The sequence below is a fragment of the Condylura cristata genome, unplaced genomic scaffold (genome assembly GCF_000260355.1).
Source record: "Condylura cristata isolate star-nosed mole 26May11 unplaced genomic scaffold, ConCri1.0 scaffold00010, whole genome shotgun sequence".
In the NCBI taxonomy this organism is placed as follows: domain Eukaryota; kingdom Metazoa; phylum Chordata; class Mammalia; order Eulipotyphla; family Talpidae; genus Condylura; species Condylura cristata.
This window is the reverse complement of record NW_004567111.1, coordinates 41,481,488-41,505,190: the sequence shown is the minus strand read 5'-3', so window position 1 is coordinate 41,505,190 and position 23,703 is coordinate 41,481,488. Positions and strand designations below refer to the sequence as shown.

Here is a 23,703-nt window from a genome sequence, read left to right as displayed (position 1 = left end):
CAAAGATAAACAAAATCTTCCATCAGGAAACCTGTGAGCTATTTCCACAGGAAGTTTCAAATCACTAAAGTAAATAGAAACTCTCTACATGATCTTAATGGTGTTACTTGGACTTGCGTGGGTTCTAACTACCAGGATGAGACCTCAAAAATGGAAAGTCTGTGCTCTTTTCAGAAATGACTTGATTGCAACCGTGCATAATACATCTGTTCTTGTATCTGTGTAAAAGTTGATGGTCGATGTTTTATTCTCCATGCTTGGAAAACGTTCCAAACATAAAAAGATGCTGAAGTAGTGGGGCTATTTCTGACACCTTATTGTTGTGTTAAAAATGACCATCAATTACTTCTTCATCTTCTGGCACATTCTTAGATTTTCATTTTAAGAGCAGGAAAGCTTCTCGTGGTATCCTCTCTCTCCAACCACTGACAGCTTCATAAGCCACTGTTACCCCCCGCTCCCAGGTTTCAAATGAATACTTTGGCATTTCTTCAGACGTGACACTTTATAATAAAGCCAAAGCCCAGAGAAGTCAGAAAAACAAGCAAAGTGAGATTTAGGAAAGAGTTGATATGATATCTAATTTTGGACTATTGTCCCCTTAAGGTTTAAAGGTTTCTTTATAGCTTTGTGTGCAAAGGATAATAATAATAATAATAGCATAACACAGTGCTTTTCATCTTCAAAGTACTTTGTAAAATGTTGGCGCAAATTCTTTGCTCAGCTACAGATACACCACCAGTAGCAAGCAATAGGAGGGTTTGGAGAGCAGGTCAGTTCAGGGCCAGTAACCAGTGATTTTTTTTTTTTTAATCCTCTGATGAAATGATCCCAAATGATACTAAGAAACTGTCAGCACAAACGCTGACCCAGCGTAAGAAAGCTCCAGAGACAGGAGAAGGTATGGTAGAGACACTCATGAGATGGAGATGAAAGTTAGCTGGGAATTGACGATGGAGAAAATGACTTGTAATGATGCAGACACTTTTGCAAAAATGTTTAATATGTTTTTTTTAACATAAATTTGCTCTTTAAAATTATTATCTGCCATCCCCTCCTCACTGGCCCCACTTTGTACTCTGACAACTCTTAGTTGTTAATATCAGCAGGAGAATTCCCTGCTCTTTTCTGGGTCATACAAAAGGGGACTTGAGCAGGTAACTTGGCTCTTCTCTGCTGCATTGTGCCAGCTCAGACCATGGAAGGAAGGTAAGGGCCCAGCAGCAAGGGAGCCACTGTCAATCCAATTGTAGGGAATTTGGGAAAGCAGCTGTTTATTTTTGGGAAAGTTTAAGGTTAAATTGATGCTGACAGACCTGGCTGCAGTCCTTCTCTTTGTATCTGGGATTTCCCATTCTCACTTGTTCACAACTTACTTTGGAAAAGTTTGACCATCTTTGAGTTCTACTACAAGTGACTTTTGTGTTACTTCACTATTTTGCCCACTTCAAAAGTCCACTCACCAGTGGGAGTTCTGTCTGTGATGAGAACTGCATAGTTTGCTTATCCCAAGTGGTAAAAACCATTCCTCTTTGAAGAGCAACTTCAGGCAAACACAGAAAGCATACCAATCCTGACAATGGCCCTTTTTGCCTTTCCTGCCTCATTTCTGGTGGATTGAACTTTGTTGGTTCCAAGCTACCATGTTTGATCAGTCCCCTGAAAATAAGAAGATAAGTGCTTGCCCTATTAATTCTGAGAGAATTTGTATAGGAACAACTTTTTGAAGCTTTGAATATCTTGTGATGAGCTATTTTCTGGGTATGAGTCCATGATTATCTTATGTACTGAGGTCCTTTCTGTTTTTGTTGTAGATGTGCCAAATGGATTTTATGTTAACTTGGAAAAAATGCCCACGGAACGAGAGGACCTGAAACTGTCTTGCACAGTTAACAAGTTTTTATACAGAGACATTACCTGGATTTTGCTGCGAAAAGTCAGCAACCGAACAATACACCACAGTATTAGCAAGCAAAAAATGGCTGTCACTAAAGAATACTCCATTACTCTCAATCTTGTCATCAAGAATGTTACTCTGGAAGACTCAGGCATCTATGCCTGCAGAGCCAGGAACATATTCACAGGGGAAGAAATCCTTCAGAAGAAAGAAGTTACAATTAGAGGTGAGCACTGCACCAAAAAGGCTGTTTTCTCTCGGATCTCCAAATTTAAAAGCACAAGGAATGATTGTACCACACAAAGTAATGTAAAACATTAAAGGACTCATTAAAAAGTAACAGTTGTCTCATATCATCTTGATTTATTGTCACTGTTGCTAACTTTCCGGCTCAGAGGAGATGCTCCTCCCAAAATGAGTTTGGAGATGATAGGAGTAATAATGAGACCCCAAGGTCTCAGCTCTGGGCTCCCCATTCGGGCTGAGGGGTCTGCCCTTGGGGGCCAACTTGGTGCACGTTTGGATTTGGAGGATCCCTGCAGTGCATTCTTTGTGTTTTTTGCTCTTTGCTGTCTTCTCCTGCCTGATAAGCAACTTGGGACTGATCCTTTCCTTCCACTTTGATGCCAACCTCTTTTTATTTTTAAGTTTCAAAGCTGCACAAACTGAATAATTTAAGCAAATACTGGTTTCTGCCAAAGATGGACATGAATAAGTTAATTTTCCAGCCCAGAATGAGTACAGTTGAATTTAAGACTCTGTTGGACCACTGCCTGGTTTTATTTTGTACTATTTCATCTGCTCTTGATTTGTAAATAGCACCTGGATAGCGAGTTTTAATGCTTATTTATTTGAAAATGCCTTTTTTTTTTTTTTTTTTTTTTACATTAAGCACATTCATCTTGAACTGGAGCTTCTAAAGTGGGCCCCAGGGGTGCAAGATGTCGGTGTAATTCAGAGGTATTAAAGCTTTATTGCAATATGATTTATGAAAGCCCACCCAATTCAAGTCCACTTTGCTTCCATCTGCAATTCTGGATAGCTAACCTGCAGGCGGCCTACTGCCTCTGAGTGGACTATCCAGCTATGGGCAGCAGCTGAAATGAAGTGGATCATGCCTTCAGTTTCAATATTCTTTTGTCCTCTGGTTATGCTAAAGAACGTGATCCTGTTTAATCGGTGACATTCAAAGGTGTACCGCAATCAAGTTACCAGGGAAATAAAAGCTATTGTAACCACAGGTTGAATACAGTCTTCTAACTGTATCTCTAAAACTTGTTCATATAAAAAGTTCACTTTCCCCATATGCAGATGTTAAGAGGATTTTAATGGGGATTAAAACATGGTGAAACTACAGAAGAATTCAGAATCATTTTAACATACACTCTATTTTTAAATCAAGAGAGATTATGCTCTTTTGTTTTAAGCTTGCATTTGAAGGGAAAGTGACTTTTTCTCCAAATCTAATATGTATTGTTCTTTTGTTTTCATCTATGATTGATTATAAATGTGACTTGCATGAACTATTGGAAGGGAGACATAATAACCCAGAGAGCCACGGCTGAGAACACAGTGGCTGGGCAGTTGGATAGGAGGTGACAATCTGACAGCTTTTCAGGCTTGGGAACTCACCAGACTGTTTCCTCCTTTAGGTAACAGACTCTGTCCCACGGCTAAACTTGTCTTTCACGTGGGAATTGCTTTTGTCAAGTGTGAAAGAGTAAACAATAGCATTTCCCCAGAATGCCAGTTTTATGGAGTCCCAAATGCTCTGAAAACAATTAGTAACCTGGAAGTTGTCAGCCCAAAGGAAAGAATAATCAATTGTATCTTGAAATTTTACCTATGGCTCTTTTGCCTGGCGTCTTTGTTCATTATAAGTCAGAGTGTTCCTTCAGGAAACAATGCTTGACTACCACAGTACTTGGGGACCTCACTTTTTACTAAAACTCAAAAAGGAAAGGGAATAGTTTAGGGATTTTTTAACATTAAAAATGGTGACTTGGACGTGAGGGGTCTACCATTTCCAGTGCCCTAAAATTGCCATTTTTGTGGGGAGGAGAAGGAAAGGTGTTAGTACTTATAGGAGACATTTTAGAAGTTTCCATAGGGTAATTTATTGCTCACTGCATAATTCATCTTTCCTGAGGAATTTCAAAAAGAGGAGACATTTAGGTAGGTTCTCTTTCATTGTGATTAGTTAATCTTTGGAAAAAAGAGAAAAGAGCCTGACTGGAAGAATGGTTGGCAAGGAGTAGAGGGAGTGAGGCTGGTTCCTCAGTCCCCACCCCCCAGGGAGATAGAGATTCTGTCTTTATGGGACCTGGCAGATCTCAGGGCTGCAACACTGAAAAGTAAAGGAACCTGGTGGAGAGTATCTTTGGCTATTGATAACTAGCAGATATTTCCTATTCTGAGTTTCTCAGCTTGAAGGGATCAACTCCACAGTTACATTTTGGAAAACAACTACCTATTTCCATCAGGTAACTTCGGCTAACAATAAAAGTTCAATGTACCTTATTTAAAATGTTAAAGCAGATCACTATAATGTATATATTATACATTGAAATCTATAAAGTGGGGATGATATATGATTCCTTGGTTGATCAGTCATTTAGAAACTAGCCAAAAATGAGACTTAGCACATCAGAGAACATTTTTTAGAAATGGGTACAAAGAAAAAATCATAATACTGTATGTTTCAGACATGTTTATATAAACTTTGTATTTAATTGAGAGACCCGTGTTTATTTCTGCCACCCTTTTGCTGCTTCTCTTGTCTGAAGTCTGTGTAGTACAGTTAGGGCAAATCCTTCGGGAGTCCTTTGTGACATTTATGTTCAAATCAGGTGTTCGCTTCTATGCAAGTGTTGTTTTCCCATCCGCCTGTCAGGAAAGCTCAAACTCTGTGTTGATGATGTTACAATTTGTAGCTATGAAAATAATTTGATTGTTGTGGGCTCTGTGTTCAGACTTCTTTTGATAATAAGGCCTATTGGGAGTAATAGATTATTTTATATTGAATACATAGGTAATAGTATGTGTGCTGGAGAAAGCTATTAAAAGCCTAATTCAGTGAGTGGGGTCTGAGTTTTAAATGAGATTTGTCAAAGTTGACTTGCCACTGTAAAAGATACTAAATTGTAATCTGATACTGTTCTTTATTTTCTTATCCTGGTGTGCTGATACCTTTGGGATCTTCACTGTATAAAAGTAACAAAATCGTAATGATCAAGCATGGTAAAAGTTATCAAAATTGAAGATTTTGATACAGGACTACATTTTCAACTAGGAAAGGCTGTTTCACAGAATGCAAGCACAGAAATACTCAAATGGTTCTGCCCAGGGAGCCAAGACAGGCTAGAAAAGACTCACTGAAACAGGTGAAAGGATTATTGCTATCATTTGTTCTATATTCTATGGGAAGAGTTTATAAATCAAAGCGCTTCCTCTAACACTTTTTTGCCTTCAGATTTCATTTTGTATAGAATGAAACAAGTCTAATAAGCTATGGAAATCAAAATATAATAAGCAATCTGTTTCTCCTAACAGATAGTAATCCTGCTATTTTATATATACCATGTCAACATGTTATAAAAGTTACATGATAATATACTTTTTAATCTGAGACTTCTAAATTGCTTTAATGAATGCTAATCCTGAGAGTTTCCCTGCAGGAATAAAAAGAGAAAGGTTTTGGGACTCGGCAGAATCCTGCAGGGACATGGAATCAAAGCCATTGCAATGTGTCATCTCTTAGAGCATTGTAATCACTCCTAAGCTGCTTTCAGAGTTTTAGTACAATAAGATGAGGAAATCAAAAATGGTCAGAGAGAGCTCATTCTATAATTGAAACCAGTGACGCAGGATGCGTAAGTTATGCCAAAACTCTTTTGATTTCTGTTCCAGGATTTGCAACAGTGGTGGGGTGGCGGGGAGGATAATTTGGGAAGGTGGGAAAGACAGTAGTTGTTTTTCATTATTTTACATTGGAAGTTTGAGCTACCAACCCAGCACCCACCTAACTAGAATGTATAGACATCAGCAGGACTGACTGACTATTTCATGAAATAGAGACACTGTGCATCGGGGGCCTTGGGGGTACTGTTATTCCTATGTGGGATTTTCATGTTGTAATGTATTGCATCCTAATGTATTAAATTCATTTTGTTGTACTATATTGGTTGGCATTTTATTAAAATAAACTGTATTGTATCATATTTGTATGTTTTAAGAGAAAATAATATAAAATACATTATTTGTACTATTATATAGTGCAAAAACTACAAATCTGTGCCTCTGCCTCTTGAATTAATCCTTTGGGCGCTTGCATTTGGGAAGGGAGTGGAGGAAGGAAGTAATCAATAAAGCTTTCAAAGTTCAAGAAATTCTCCTGTTTGGTCTGTTGCCTTACCATTTAGGTGACTGACAGCTGAGAATCCAAACATACCTCCACAAGTCTATCAGGAAGAGTACCCATGGAACTGTATTAGCTCATCACTATAATGCCATCTATGCATGTGAAAATTCATTACAAGCTTATATACAAGATCAGGTTTTTCATTTCAAGTTCCCAAAAGGTTCTGCAAAATCCTCAGGTTTTAGAAAAGTTTCTCTCAAAAAAAATGGGAAGGGAACCAGTTGGTGAGGCAAAAAATCTTACTATCACAACCTGAAAATACAGATCCTAGGTCTTGATTTTTATTCTGTGTTCTAACAAGTTCGATTTATTATAGCAACTTAATAAAGGTTATCCATATAAGATAAGCTTAAAGAACAAAATACAAATGCACCCTGACAGTTGAATTTTACTGTTCCTATATGTATTTACAATGTTGATCTATGTGTACAGTAAAATAACACTGAAGAGCAATAACAGTTCCTTTTCTTTATTCACTAGATCAGGAAGCCCCCTACCTCCTGCGGAACCTGAGCGATCACTCAGTGTCTATCAGCAGCTCCACCACCTTACACTGTCAGGCTGACGGGGTGCCTGAGCCTCAGATAACCTGGTTTAAAAACAACCACAAAATACAAGAAGAGCCTGGTAAGAGTTTTGTTCCTTGTTTTTACTCTTTCTTGTCATTCCTTCTTCCCTACACATTCCCATCACTGAGTCCAGCATATCTAGACCTATTTCGAGGATAAAGATGCAAACTCTTGGGCTCTAGTTATTGCTTGTCTCAAGATCAGATGAATATTTGAGCCTATTTTTATGCAAACCATGTTTTTAAACCTGTAGAAGATCCTTATGGAGTCTGCTTTAAATAGTGCACTCAGGAGGAAATGATACAAGGGGTATCAGTTCAGTTTAACACCAGAGGAAATCCAGTTCCTCGGCTTGCAGTACTTCAGGTCTTTAAGCATCTAGCATACGTACATTTGGAACAGATTTGTCATCTTTTTAATTCACCTATACCAATTTTATTGACTTAGTAAAAAGAATATTTAAAAAAAATGTTTTATAATACTGGTGAAAGAAATCTATACTAATGATCATGTGTTTATTTTCTTTCAACTAAAAATTAGTTTAGAAACAACTAGACACAAATCAGTAAGTATGAACGCTATCCATTACGTGCCTCATAATTTTGTAGTTAAATGAGAGTAAATTGAACGTACTTAATATTCTTATTACTGTTTTTGTATTAAAAATAAAAGTGCCACTTATTTGCAGTACCCCCAACAAATAAATAACTGGCAGTAATAGCATGGTGCTTACATGTGAGTCCTCTAGTCAACAACTCCAATTTGCAGATTCTATAAATGTTTTAGAGAGGCCTTACACTGGGGGGAGGTTGGCGTGGAGGGAGGCATCTGGGGTATGGGCACGAGTGGAATGGCAGAAGAGTGGCACATGTGCACGTGTGGAAAAGCAACAAATGGAACAAAAGCAGCAAAAGTAAAATCAGAATGTATTTGATGAAGAGAAAAGAAAGGTCTGAACACTCAGCAGGTCCAAACTGATCATACCACCTTTTTCTCCAGAAATCAGCCTTTCTCTTAAACTGACATTTCATACTTCATCATCACCCAGACTGGCAGGTGATGACCTCTCCTTTGCCCTACTACTTTATCAGTCCATGTGCTGAGCCGATGATAAACTACAAAATATCTCTCAACTCAGTCCCTTCCTGTCTCTTCTTGGTTCTGGTGCTCATTATCTGTCCATCCCCCCAGATACCTGCAGTTGTCTCCTGAATGAGCTCCCAGCCTCTCTTTTCTCTTTGCATCTGTTTTCTACAGTTGCATAGAGCGCAGCTCTGAGTAAGTCACTTCCCTGCCCCAGGTGTTCATGGGCTCCTCATCACACATGATGCTGGTGACGTTTTCTAATCACCTCATATGTGCCTTTAGTATCTATGCCCATTTCTATTGATGGTGTAACTTGGCCTTTAGTGTGTCTCATTTGTCTTTATGTCCTCAGGACGTGGCATAGTACTTGGGAATCAATAAATGTTTCATGAATGAATGAATGGACTAAAAGAAAATGGATTTTTCTTTTAGAAAAATCTTATTCTATTCATAGCAATTTCATATGCTATCACAAATCCTCCCCAAGTGGGAGTGGGGATGAGGCAGCGGGCAGAGTGGGCTAGGCAAACTTAAAGTTAAAGGAACCTTTGGAGTCTCTTTAGTTCTATTTGTAGAATAAAATTGAAGCCCAAAGCGACAAAGAGTTGCCCAAGAGAACACACTAGAAAACTGGGTAGTTACAGAGAAACAAGGTATTTTATCAAAACAAAAGGATGAGCCAGACATGATGGTATGTAAGTCTCTAGTTTCAGCTGCCCAGAAGGCTGAAGGCCAGGATTGCTTGAGCCCAGGAGTTCTGGGCTGTAGTGACTGTGATCAGATGTTCTCACAAAGTTCAGTATCAGTCTGGTGACATCACAGGGAAGGACACCACCAGGTTCCCTAAGAAGAGGTGAACCAGCCCAGGTTGGGAACCTAGCAGGTCCAGACTCCTGTGCTGATCAAAACAAAAGGAAGAATGAGCATATGAATTAGTATCTTGTGAACCAATGCAGGTAATAGCCACCCCTTAGTGACTTGGAGTTCCCATTAGCACAGGACCAAAAACAGTCCTGTACTAAAGAAAACAGGCAAAAGATGGCTGTGAAGGTCTCTATTTCCCAAACTTCTTTGATCACAAAATATGTTTTATGAAATGTTAGTCTAAGATGTGGGGTGGTTCTTTGAAAGGAGTAAATTTTACTCAAGTTTAGCTTTCATGCTTTTCATGTGGATAAAACAATTAGAGTGGAGCCACTTTTGATAGCCCCTGGCCATTCTGAGAGCCAGGTGTGACCAGGAGCCAAGGCTCGTGGGTCAGAACACGTGGACAATGTACTTCTCTTGATTCTCTGAACCTCTGAAATTATGCCAATACTGAGATAACACTGACTGCACAGTGATTAAACCGCCCTAAGACGTTGTTTAACAATGTCAAACACCTTCTGACCCACCATACTGAAATTGCTTAATGAATCATCAGATTTGGTTGGAAAGTATCAGAAGGGCTAATTAAAAAGTAAACTCAAAGATCAAGCAATTTCAAATCCAAAAGAAGAATATCTATAAAGGTCACATAAAACCTTTTTAAAAATCATTTAGCTATTAGCATTTATTGAATTGAACCATCCTAACTTGTTGATTTTATCTCTCCCCTATTTATTCACTCTTTAAGGCTAACATATATCCTTGTAGACATTTCTTAATTTTTTGGAAATTATCTTTTGCATATGTGTGGTATTTATAAAGTTTCATGTGTAAGATTTCCATTTGAGGCAGTAAATTCAGCAGCCAGTGCAATGTACTCTTGGATTATGTGTGACCTTTATGGTCATGCATGTAAATATCTTCAAAAATACTAAATTTTTCCATGGTTCTTTCTCTCATTTTTTTCAAAGCATTAAGCATAGATTACAGACACCAAAGGGATAGTTCTTCACTCACTGAGGGTGAGTGAACACTGAGGGTTCCAAAGCTAAAGCAGAAAAACAGCAAGATATAGTCTTCAGAAGACTGAAAACTAATATTTTATATTCCGAGCCTTTGGAAAGCTAGACTGAATTTATAACTGAGAATAAGCTGAACATCCTTTAAGACTTGAGCTATATCTTCTATACAAATCTAGCAATTCATGAAGAATTTATATACTGAGAGTATTTCAGTGACCTTGGAGCATGGGTAGGATCCGGCCCATTATCATTGTTATTTGTTAAATGACAACTTACTCTTTTCCAAAGAAAATATGAGAGAGGAAGCAGGTCACACAGAAGAGCTCATGTTTAAGAGGAGTAGTCATAAAACGTGTGCTGAAAGAACTTCAGGGAGTTGGGCTTTTTTCCTCCTGTCTCATTTCCTTTCAGGAAAATCTTCCAGTGGGGCACAGCCATCTATAGATGCTATGCAATTTCAAGAAAGTGTTAAGAAAGCTGAGTAGTACATTCTTGGGCCAAAGGGCATCAAGCAGGAACAAAAGGGATCTTAAGCACACAGGTCCAGGAAAGTGAGTGCACTGGGGACCTGAGATAGTTTCCGCTTGGTACCCCAGAAGAGGAAAGCAGTGCCCAGGAACCACACTGCTGGCCACTGTTGTGGGCGCTTTCCAGCTCCAGGCTTGCAGGGCTTTCAAGGCACAGCCCCCTCTATAAATGCCAGTCCCCTTCCTCCACTCCAGACCATTTTGTCTCCCTGCTGCCCCTCGGCTTCTGGGCCACAGGCCTGCTTGAACCCACCTCCACATGGGGCCTGACTTGCACATTCTAATCACAGCAATGCGTTCTTTTTGCTTTGGTTTATTTACAACTCACGTCAAGCACACATCCCTACCTTCTTCTTTTTAATGTGTGTGGGTTCTTTTTGTAATTGTGGAAACATTGGCAATAACGTGGGTTTCAGTGGTACAGCTTTATGCTCAGACATATGTGTGTCACCACCAAAAGCCTAATTTCCACCCACTACCATATAATGGACCCCCCCCTTTACCCATGTGACCCACCCCTACTATGCCCACTCCCCTCTGGTAACCATCACTCTGTTATCTAAATGTAAGATTTTGTTTTATTTTGTCTCTTTATCTTCCACACATCAGTGAAATCATAGGGCATTTGTCTTTCTTCATTTGACTTATTTTCCTTCGCATGTGCATATGTGCTTATTTTTAAAACTTTTGAGGATAGGATTTTTTTTTATAACAGTTTATTTTTACATAATTTTGTACTTTTTTTTTTCCATCCCAATTGTAATCCCCGCAGGTTTCCCATCACCTAGTCACCCGTGTGCCATCACCATAATCCCGTCCCACCCCTTCCCCCCGTTTTTGATCCCATTCCCCACTCCACCCCCCACAAAATGTCTCTGGTATATGGTTGTTCATTATTCTTGTTATTTTCTCGCCTGGTCCATTATACTCCTGCTATGAGTGAAACCATCCAGTATTTTTCTTTCTCTTTCTGGCTTATCTCACTAAGCATGATCTTTTCCAGCTCCAGCGGATAGGATATTTTAATATGCACCTTTTTATTAAGAAAATAATAAAAAGATACTGTACACATGGGCCCTCCCTGGTAGTGCAATGGGTAAGGATGCAGCACTGCAATCTGGCCGCAGCCTCTTCAGTGAGAGTTAGAGCCCTGGCCCCAGAGATGACCCGCATGGCACAGCAGACCTCTCCTGACCCACCCACTGCTCCCCTTCATCAGTTGGCTCCCCACTCTGTCTATGGTGAATCCACCCCATTTCTATATGCATAAATAAATAAATCTTCAAAAAAAAGAAGTTTAAACAAAAAAGATGCTGCACACTCAACTGTGCTAGGTGTCCTACAGATCTCTGGTTTACTTTTCACAGCTCTTACCTGAGGTAGTCACAATTATTAGGTGCCCTTTCCAGAGATATTTTAATTTAATATGCATCAGGCACTGAATATAAGCATTTCACCAAGATAATTTGCTTACTCCTCATTATAATTTTATGAGGCTTGCTAAATTCTTGTCTCTAACTGGCTGGAGGTCACAATTAGTGGGAAGTGCTCACCAGAAGTGACTCTGACACTGAGCGTGGTCTCTGCCCTGCCACCCACACTCCAGAAGACAAGCAGGTGTTCATGTTACCCGACCTCATGGCCATTAACCAGCGTGTACTTAAAAGCATGAATGTTGCTCTTATTTCCAATTCTTAAAGATTCTGCACCTTGAAACTGCCTTTTATTTTTAAAATTTATTCTAAAAAATTTAAAGCGTTAAAAAAAATGAAGTATTCTTTTAAATGAACCTGCCATATATGAAGTTAACAATAGTTTGAACTCAAATCCAGTGACTTTTTAGTTTTGAAAGTTTCAGAATTCATTCCATATTAGCCAACTCTCTTACTGTTCAACAAACTTTTATTTATAAGAAGCTGCTTTGTGCTTACCTTGGGACGAGTGTCTGCAAATCCAGCAGTGAATAAGAGAACCTAACATCTAAAATAGCTAATGTGTGTGCATTTAAGCGAATGCAGCTTCTTCAAGCAGTACAACCAAATGTGTCATTATCATTATCACTTGGGCACCAGAATTTTTGGATTTAAAATAGAATAAAAGGAATTACTAAATGGGACAAGTAGAAGATATTGTGCTCAATCACAGAATTAAAATACCTTTAACACATTACATAATTGAAAAAAATCTATCCTTTGTGCTTTAATTTTCCTACTTTAATGCTGCACACATACTAAGTTCTTAATCATTCATCGTTAATTGAATACACACTATGGAAGCAATATAGGAAAAAAGAAATCGCCCATGGGAATACAGCTGAGTGAAAAAACAACGGTAACTCTTAGGAGGGTTCGGGGGGTACAAAGTGTTCCAAGGGGAAGGTAGTTTGAGACAAGTTCACTTTGAAGAGACAGTTGAAAAGAGAATGGACAAGTTAAAGTCAATATAACATGAAGGACAAAATATGAGAGGGGGTGGGGGGAAGTGTAAGCACAGATACCACTAGCTCCAGTAGAATTCTAAGTTGGGGATGAATTTTGTTTGACCATGAATGCGTTTATGGTTTGAGTCTTCAGGATAGATACATAGCAAAGTTCCTTTAAGAACCATAAACCGTGAAGGGTTTACTACAGCTTGTGGCTAAAAGCTAAAGGGTTTGCACCCAGATTGGAACAAAGCGACGACATTAACTTGGGAAACTGTGGGTACCCCGAGTGCCTTCATTCCCTCTCCAGGCCACCTAAGGGCCAGCAGCTCCTCCAAAGCAATCTGAAAGTCCCCTTGCTACCTCAGGTCTTCTGGACTCCCCAAGGAGTTCCTGAAAAGGTTTAAAATAGGGACAGAGCTGACCAAGTCTGGCTTGTGGATCAGCTGGCAGTTTCCTTTTTGTGGTACTAAAGAATCAGCATAAGTTGGCAAAGTGGACATGGCAGGTCTATCTAGTTTAGTCTTGCACTAATAAAACTGATCTGAGATGCTTTTAGTCAAGTTGCCTGAACTGAGAAACTATGGTCAAATGATTCCTTGAACTAAATTTCTAGGACAAAAAAAAAAAAGCATTTTCAGAATATTTTAAGATTAAATCAATAGGATTGAAACAAGAGATCTGAAAGAATAAAGTGTATCTTTGACTGGAAAAGGAGGACATCGTATTAATCCATTGGTCAATATTACTCCTTAAATGACCTGGTCATTAAGACTATTTACTGATGACTTTTAAGGGATTTGTCATCAAATCCCTGACACCCTACAAACACCTGTAAGCTGTGTATTCCTATTCCAGGTGGGGATGGGGACATATAACAGGACAGAATTACCTCTGAGCTGTAGAGTGGCTTCCTAGATCTAAGAAAACTCTTAAAGAAAAGCAGAGGAATGAATGAGATATTAACACCCAGGGATGATTAACTTCCACCCCCAGGCTACCAGAATCAGCAACTTTGCTTGATTTCTTTGAAATAATGAAATTCAGAAATGTCAGATTTTTGCAAAATCTGAGTAGAAATTGCCTTTTCTTTACCATGAAATCTACTGTTATGGTGTAAAATAAATTAAGAAATATCGCAGAAGATTATGAAGATCTCCAAAGTCACTGAAGCATGAATTCGATCTCCGGCCAGGGTAGCTGACCCACATGGCACGGCAGACCTCTCCTGACCCGCCCGCTGTTCCCCTCAGCGGTGTACTTTTGTCAGTCTGCCTGTGCTGCTCCCCACACTGTCTCTGGTGAATCCTTTCACCCACCACACCTCTGGCCTGTACCCCAGTTCTATAAGCATAAATAAATAAATCTTTAAAAAAAAAAAGAAGAAGAAAGAAATATTGCAGAAGAAATGTGTGTCAGATTCCCAGGTGAAAGGAAGGCAGCCGTGTGCAGGTGAGCTGGCTGCTTTTTATCAATCGCGGAGCCAAGTAAGCTTGGAGGGCTGGCGCAGGGCTGGTGGCAGCTCTGCTCTCCACTCTGTGTGTGTGTTCAAGGTCAGGGCAGTGAGGTTCCCAGAACAAGTGAGCCAGCTTTCACTTGTAAATATGCCAGTGGTTCCCCTCCTCTAGCATCTACAAACTCTCCCGGTTTAGTTGCACCTCTGACAATGTGAGCCCGAGGGTCATCATGAATGTTTTCCAGAACCGAAACGTATCTCCTTTATAAGGGTCAAGTCCCGTTTAGAAGATGAGGAGAAAGCAGTGGAGTTGAGGAAGGAATGCAGTCGGGTCACAGCAGAGAAAACATGTCGTTGGTTGGCATTGCCAGTGTTGAGAACCATATGCCTAATCTCAGACAACAGGACTCCCTGCTTTACCCACAGTCCTAACATGATGGAAGGAGGCGGAATGTTGCTTTTTGTGCTGCAGATCTGCTTGTTCAGGTCTGGCGAGTTCCATGATCTGACAAGTGTGGCTGTGGGGTTCTATGATTTACCTCCAAACAAGTGAAGTAACCCACTGAGAACAGTCCCATTTTGTATTAGAACTCAATAGAAGTAATTTATGGAGAATCCGTCTTGGCCCCCCAATATATCTCAATTTCTGTCAAGTTTCAGCTTATACAGAGAAACATAGCATCCTATCATATAGTATTTCATATTCACATGCTTTCCCAAGGACAATTTCTTGCAGGTGTTTTCCAGCATAGTAACCTCCTATTCAGTTCTGAGAACTCCTGAGTACAGCGGACATAAGACACATGGAGAGGAGTGTGCAAACTGTGCCGTCACTCATTAGGACCACAAGTCTATTCCTGTGAATAGCAGAGTCCCTGTCAATGGTTTAATTTCAGTTGTATGTCCTTTTAGAAACCGTCTGGAATTTTCACAAGACTTCTGATTTCAAATGTAAGAAATGAGAGAGAACTTGCACATATTAGAAAGAACTTCTCCCTTTTTCAGAATTGTGGCAGAATATACACAACATGAATTTGACCACTTTAAAAAGAAAAAAAAAAGATTTATTTATTTATGCACATAAGAGCTGGGATTGCAGATCAGAGGTGAGATGATTCTTCAGAGACAGAATGGGGAGCAGAACAAGCAGATCTACTGAAATACACTGTTGAGGGGAGCAGGGGGTGAGACTGGAAAGGTCTGCTGTGCCATGTGGGTCAGCTGGGGGAGGAGTTAGGGGTTGGGGTTGCTACTAAAAGTTTTATAGTGCTGCAACTTAACCCATTGCACCACCAGGCCCAAATTAAACTCTTCTGATTCTTCCTGTACTCTCTGGCAACACCCGGAACTTTAGTTTGGACATAGCCAAGAACAGCAGGCTTGCTTTGTGTGAAAAGTAGGCGATGCTTCAGGGAGAGAAAGAGAAACTGGGGGAAAAGGTAAACAAAGAGAGGTTACATTAAGGAAAGGAGGCAGTAGATCTGAGTACACGCATCACCTGGCATCTCGGGACTGTGCCTATGTATAGCTTTAAAATTTTATTCAGTGACTCTGCTGATGGATAAAGTGGTGTACAATTTCATTTTTATAATTACTGCTATTTATATTAAATAATTAACACATGAATACATTTTCATTTCAGAGACCATATAGCATAGAACTAAAAATTGCTACAAAAGTTCCATTTGGAGAGTTGACCTATAACAATGACTGAATGTGTATTTTGACAGTGATTTGTCTATTTTTTTTTTATCTCTATGCTCATATACACAAATGTGGGGTCTGTATAAACATATCATTCATTCAACAGCTTTTCACTAGAAGCTAACCCTGGTGCCAGGACTGTAGTAGGTGCCAGGAGCAAGACAGGAACTTTGAATTTACATTCTAATGGGAAAATATAGGTAATAAGTTAACAAAAGACTGTAGGCATAGAGCATATAATTAGTAAAAAATACTATGATAAACAAGATAATGGGTGATGTGAGTGACTAGGAGTTGGTTTGCGTGGGCAAGCCAGCAGCTCTAAGATAAATTAGAGTTGAGATCATGCTATGTGTTTGTTTTATGACTTGTTTTTATCACATCTTTTGAAGTCTCCATGTCAGTCCATATTTTTCTGCCTCATCCTTTTAGCAACTCTCTGTAATACGGTATGCTTTCTCAGAATGCATTTAGCTGTTCTTCTATGAATGGAAAAACATTTTCTTGACTTTAATCTTTTTGGAAATCCAATACTCTGCTATTTAAAATTGTCATATGAATGTTACCTCACTAGATACAGAGAAGCTGCTTTCAGTGAATGGTGACACCTCACAGTTTGCACCCTCTTTCATGGAGGGCTGGGAGCAGTGGCGAGTCTGGACTCACCACAGGGATTTATTAGGGCAGGGATGAATGCATGTACATACAAGTATATGTGTGTACTTGTGTGTGTGTACAATTCATAGATACAGATAGTGGATAGCTAAAGTTTGATTGTCAGTAACCATCGTTAGCACCACTTGAAACATTTTGGTGCCTAAACCATTCAATGCTTCATTAGAACAACAGCAAAGTTCACAGCATGCGTGTACAAAATGCTTTTCGTGCCTGTGTTTTTGGCACAGTTCCAAGGTGCTCACTTCAACCATAACCCCTTCAATTCAACTAATTTGCAATTTCTTGAAAGATTTTGGAAACTATTCTGTTATCATAACTCAATTATGTAAGAGAACAAGTAAAGCAGTAGGCTTTATCCCTAATGAAAGAACCATTGTTTATGACTTTTCCCTCATTCAGGGATTACATGGATAGGAATATTATATAGCTTTTCTCACCACTGTCTTCACTCTTAGCCTTCCCTAAGATTCTTCTCCTTTCTCTGTCTTATTTATAGTTAAAGAGAAAATAGCTTTGTGGGGATCATGTCCATCAAATCTCCTTTAGATCATATGTTTTCAATAATTCCTAACTCTCTTCCAATTTAACATCATTATAGGGCAACTTTTCACTGTCCCTCAGATTATTCCGCACTTCACCAACTTCTTTCTTTTTATCCGCAAAGGATTTTTCATCAGACTTGATCTTAGGGTAAAATTGTCAACAGAGAAGGAAGAAGGCACATGGCGCCTATTTGAAAACACTGGAATCATTCGTCTTTTTGATGCCACTTAACAAGTTCATCATCCTTCATTTCCTAATTTTGTCATTTCACAGAACTTGCATTTCTCTTCCTGAGACATAACTTCTCAAACCTCTAAAGTTTGATTGAATATATAAAACCTCCTTTGTGTTCTTCATGAGAAGTCAGAGGTATCTTAACTGTAGTTTTCTTGGGTTACCTTTAACCTTCTTCCGTCAATCTCTGTTTTGGTATGTCTGCTCATACTTCAGACATAGCTCTTAGCTATCAATTGCTTTAAGATCTACCACTCTAAAGGATGAGTGTTTACTATTATGTAGAACTATAAACTACATCTTTATTCTTGAAAATATATATGCCATCTGGCCCTCCCTGGTGGCGCAGCAGGTTAGGACGCAGCATTGAAAGCTGGCCACAGCCGCTTCAGTGTGAGTTTGATCCCTGCCTGAAGGTGATCCACATGGCGTAGCAGACCTCTCCTGTCTTGCTTGCTACTCCCCTCAGCAGTGTACTTACTTTGTTGATCTACCTGTTCTGCTCCCCACTCTATCTTTGGTGAATCCTTTCATTGCCCCTGTACCTCTGGCCTATATTCCAGTTCTGTATGCATAAATAAATAAATCTTTAAAAAAAAGAGAGAGAAAGAAAAAGAAAATACATGTGCCATTTTCAAAGAATTCATGTCATGGGAGGACCAAGATAATCATAACAATATCAAACAAAATTTATACTTTATTAAAACCTAATAATGTGTTAATTGTCTGCAGTGAAGCAGACACACTGTTACATTCTAGGATAAGTGAAAATAAGCAACATTTAGTCTTTACCTTTCAAAAATATAGTATATACAAGATCAGAAATGTAATGAGTGGGATAAAATTCCATCACATACAAACCAGCATCTCTGATTTAGATAACCGGGGAGGACTCCTGGAGGGAATGTCACTTGAAATGGACTTGGATGTGTAGAGTGTTAATGATAAGATTAATTTTCCCAAATTAGATGGATACATGTTTTCTAAGTTGGAAGTACAGATGATCAACTGAGGGACACAATAGGAGTTACTGGTCAGACTAGCAGGTCGATTTAGGAAATCAGTAGGTAGTTTTTGGCATAAGAAGCAGGAGGCAGACACATGATATTCATTTATGTAATCAAACAGGTGAATCCAATGGCAGCACAGAGGTATTTACTCAATAGTAAATTAGAATTGTATTCTGTTGTCTTTCTAAGTTGTATGGTACATCTATATCAAATGCCAAAATTACCCTATCCATTGTGGTACAATGGAAAGAAAAAATTATTTACAAAATTTATTGAAAATCCTGAATACAGAAAGGATTGGACACACTTAAATTTTAGACTGTATCCCCTGGGTAAATATATAAACCAACTTCATCACAAATTCTAACCTCAACCCCCAAGCACATCTAGTACACAGTCAAGTTCTTACACTAAATCTCATCCTCAAATTCCTTGTAGTCCATTACAAAAGTAACCCCTTTCGACAAATGTTCTAGCAGACCTCTGCACCATTTGAGTTTGTGTTTCTGAGTTCTAGGGACTGGAGATTATTTTAATGTTAAGATAACAGAATTAGTTTACATAGATTTTACAGACTCAGAGTGTTGGGCATGCCACAGGTGATTGGTTATTATTACCACAGAGTTAACATTAACTGCTACCTGACTGTCATAATATTCAACAAACATTGCAGAACTTGCTCCTCACCCCCTAAGTCCTAGTTTTCATCATCTTGATTTGGATATTTCCTTACCTTTTTTTGAGGGGGAGGGTCTTCTCTCTGTTGTCATAGCACTTGACCTTGAATAAGGCAGAGTTACTGGTTCAATCCAGAATGGAGTGGGCAAGTCAGAATTCAGCAATTTCACTACAAAATTGCAAGAACACCAGAAGATGCTTTCCAGAGCAACTAATCCTCAAGTTGAATTTTAAAGACAGCAATGTTAATCAAGTGGCCAGGTCAAGGGAACAACTAGTAAAGTTGCTGAGTCTCATGAATGGCTAGTAACAGCATAGTTCATGTGAAAGGATATATACACAGATACAACAGGGACACAGTTAGAAAGAAGGAAGAGTTAGACCATGGAGTTCCATGCTTAATAAAAATATGTTCCCATGTAGATCCTCTAAGTCAAAGTTGTGTCTAATACACTCCTCAGTGCTTTTTTATTGGCCTCTGTAGCAAATTTAGATATGTTATGCCAGTTGCCAACATTACTATGAAAATTATTAAGTCCTTAGCCATTGGAAATTAGTTAGGTGACTCTTCTATAAAGAAGCAGGCCTACAATTAAATTATCTTAACACAAATTAGAACATGTCTAAGTGAATTCTGCATGTGCTAATGAAGAGGGGGAAATGATATTAGAATTTGAGTGACTTCAAAGAACTTAACAGGAACAAATATTACATGTCTGAAAATAAATATGACTAAAGAAATGCAAGATGTTTAAAGAGAAAATAAAAAATAACAATTAGAAAACACACAAGGAGACCTATGTAACTCAAAGGTATTTGACATTCTTGGATGGGAATGCTTATTATTAAGTTGAACCACTTTTGAGTCATTTTTATGGGTCAGTATGTTGGAAATTCAAGCTTTCAACCTAAAAATAAATGAGGCTAATTTCCCCAAATGATTATATAAATTCAGTGCAAATCCCATTAACATGCTTTCTACTTTCTACAACTGTGCTTTCTATAAAACGTGGCAAGCCAAACCTGAAATTCATATTGAAGTATAAAAAGCTAAGACAATTTTGAAAAGGGGGCCATGCCACACCAAATATCAAGATGTAGTATCACATTATTACTTTAATTATGGGATAAATTGGCCAATGCAAAAAAAAAAAAACCCAAAAACTTCTAAAAACAGAATCTCAAGCATGTGAAAACAGGGTCTGATAGTGTGGCATGATTCAATGGGAATGAATGGATGATTCAGTAATGATGCTGGATCGCAGCAATTTACATGGTAAAAATTTGAGAATTACCCAGCACTTCTCCCAAGGAAAATCTAGATAGATTATAGCTCTAAATAAGAAAAAAACAAAATTCTAAATAAATCTGAGACAATTTTTTTCTTTTTAGAGGAAGTATGTAAGGAGAATGCTTTATGATATCAGAGTAGGGAAAGATTTTTTTAAACAAGTAGAAAAAATAAAACAAATGATGATGGAAAATAGTGATAAATTTGACCACTTTGGAATTTTAAGAGTTTTTGTGTTTAAAAATTCACCATAAACAAAATTTCAAATGCTATTTATAAGATGGGGTAATATTTGTAACATATTTAACCAATAAGGGTATCTAAAACATATAAGGAACCATAAAATCATTAAGAAAAATCAAATAGATAACAGAAAATGGGTAAATGATGCAAACAGGAATTCACGGGAAGGGAATCCAAACAGCCATCAAAAACGTGAAAATGTGTTCATTAAACTAGTCATCAGGGAAATGTATATTAAAACCATAGCAGATACACAATCACATAAAAAAATGAAAGTTGACCTGTATCTAACACTGTACACAAAAATAACTCAAAATGGATTAAAGACTTAAATGTAAGAACTGATACCTTGACATGTCTAGAAGAAAACACCAGTGATCTTGGTGGAGATTTTTTGAGTTTGATACAAAAGCAAAGGCAACTAAAACGAAAATAATTAAGTGGGATTACATCACGCTAAAAAACTTCTGCACAACAAAGGAAATCATCAACAATATGAGAAGGCAACCTAGTGAATGGGAGGAAATATTTGCAAATCATGTATCTGATAAGGGGTTAATATACAAAAAATATAAAGAACTCATATACAGTAATAACAAAAAACAAACAGCTGATTTTTAACTGGGAAAAGAAACTGTTGAGACATTTTTCTAAAGAAGGCAACAGCTGGCCAAAAGATATATGACAAGGTGCTCGACATCACTAGTCAGCAGGAAAATGCAAGTCAAAACCACAATGAGACATCACCTCACGCCTGTGAGGATGACTGAGATCAAAAAGAAAGGAAATAATGAGTGTTGCGTTACTGGTGGGAATATAAAATGAAAAATCCATGGATATTCCTCAGAAAATTAAAAATGGAAATACATATGATCCAGAAGTTCTACTTTTGGGCATGTGTCCTCAGAAAATGAGAAATAGTATGGCATATGTGTGTGTGTGTGTGTATACACATGCATATATATGTACACACATGGAATATTATTTGGTTATGCGGAAAGAAGGAAATTTCATCATTCGTGACAACATGGGTATTATGCTAAGTTAGATAAGTCAGACAAAGAAAGACAAGTACCATATTATCTCAAATACCATCTGATCTTAAAAAAAACCCTCATAGATGCAAAGAACAGATTGATGGTTGGACAGGAGCATAAGATGAAATGAAGGTACCGGGTCAAAGGGTACAAATTTCCAGTTGTAAAATAAATAAGTCGTAGGGATGTAATGTCCACCATGTTTGACAGTTAAGAGAGTAAATCTGAAAGAATCTCATCACAATAAAAAAAAAAGTTGTCCGCTTGGTCATGGATGTTAAGTAGACTGATTATGCTGATCCTTTTAAAAAATACACAATTAATGGCCCTCCCTGGTGGCGCAGCGGGCTAAAGCACAGCACTAAGAAGCTTAAGCCACTTCCGCATGAGTTCGATTCCCGCCTGCCCTGGAGGAGATCCACATGGCGAGGCAGACCTCTCCTGACCCGCCCGCTGCTCCCCTCAGCAGTGTACTTCATTAATCTGCCTGTTCTGCTCCCCACTCTGTCTCTGGTGAATCCTCTCACCCTCTGCATCTCTGGCCTGTACCCCAGTTCTGTATGAATAAATAAATCTTTAAAAAAAAAAAATACACAATTAAAATGTCTAATAACACTGAATATTGGTAAGAATATGGGGAGTGAGGGTTCCTAGTGACTACTAGTTAAAGTATAAATTGATATAATTTGGAAGACAACTTTGTAATTTGGGTAGAGTTGAAAATGGGCTTACATAGCCTGCAGGCATCTGCAGACATAACAGTCCATACCTAACTGTGTCAGCTATGCATGAAAGCTTTCTTGTAGCTAAAAATAAAAGCTACCTCTCCTGTGATAGGGAAGTAGATGATGGGTATATAGGTTACATTTTTCTCCACTTTTTGAAAGTATCCAATTAATCACAATAAAAAAGTTAAAAAGAGAGCCCTTTTTAAGAGGTGAGCAACTAAGGAGAGCAAAGCCTATGTCATAGGATCAGGTGCCCTCCCTGGGGGGGGGGGGCCCTCCCTGGGGGGGGGCCCTCCCTGGTGGCGCAGCAGGTTAAAGCACTGCACTAAGAAGCTAAAGCCACCTCAGTATGAGTTCGATCCCCGCCTGTCCTGGAGGTGATCCCCATGGTGCGGCAGACCTCTCCTGACCTGCCGCTGCTCCCCTCAGCAGTGTACTGCGTCATTCGGTCTGTTCTGCTCCCCACTCTGTCTCGGGTGAAGCCTCTCACTGCCCTTCACCTCTGGCCTGTACCCTAGTTGTGTATGCATAAATAAATAAATCTTAAAAAAAAATAAAGAAACTAGGGAAGGTGTTGGAAAAGTGTGAGCAGGAGATTTGAGAAATGGGAGAAATAGTGAATGTCGCAACTGGCTCATTTTTGTGAAAAAGAAAATAAATAGCAGGGATGGAGGAGAACTTCACTGTGGCTCTGGGACACCTCCACACCCTCCATCCCTGTCTCCGCTCCTCCAAGCGATTGAAGAGGAAGTTGCAGCTGACGTTGATGCATCAGCATCCTGGCATATAGCCTTTGACCTTCCAATTCTGTCACCTGGTGTGAAATTGAAGTCCTTTGACTTTTTTCAATTGCCTGGTGTTGACCTTCACTGAGATTTGAGCAGTAAAAAAATGGGTCAAGGTTCAGGCCTTCTGCAAAGAGGTGGTTGTGGAAAGCAAGGTAGCTGCCATTATAGTTATATAATCATGGTCCCTGACCACTCACTATCCAGTCATATTTTACTTTCTGTGATTGCCATTTAAACACTAATGATTTTCAAAGCTTCAACACTTCCATTGTCTCAGTTGAGCCTCAAAGCAATACCATGAAATAGACAAAGCAGGTTTCACGTATTCTCATTTTTAGGTGGACAAACAGCCCCAATGAGACTCAATGACCTTGCCAAGTGGAGAGTTCTCACTTTTTTCCTATGTATCTGGGCATAAAATATTGAAACTGTTTTGGATTCAGCTCGTCTATTCTTGGATCTACCAAAGCCTCAAATCTTGTAGGTTGTTTCATGATATTTGC

The 23,703-nt window shown here is 38.8% G+C and overlaps 1 protein-coding gene across 1 annotated transcript in view; it reads left to right on the top strand.

Moving 5' to 3' along the window:
- FLT1 (fms-related tyrosine kinase 1) overlaps positions 1–23,703 on the top strand; it is a 165,230-nt gene that overhangs the window by 87,625 nt on the left and 53,902 nt on the right. The window contains exons 13-14 of the mRNA XM_004680172.2: positions 1,815–2,123; positions 6,798–6,944. Coding sequence (XP_004680229.1) covers positions 1,815–2,123; positions 6,798–6,944 — 456 coding nt within the window. The remainder of the gene's footprint in view (positions 1–1,814; positions 2,124–6,797; positions 6,945–23,703) is intronic.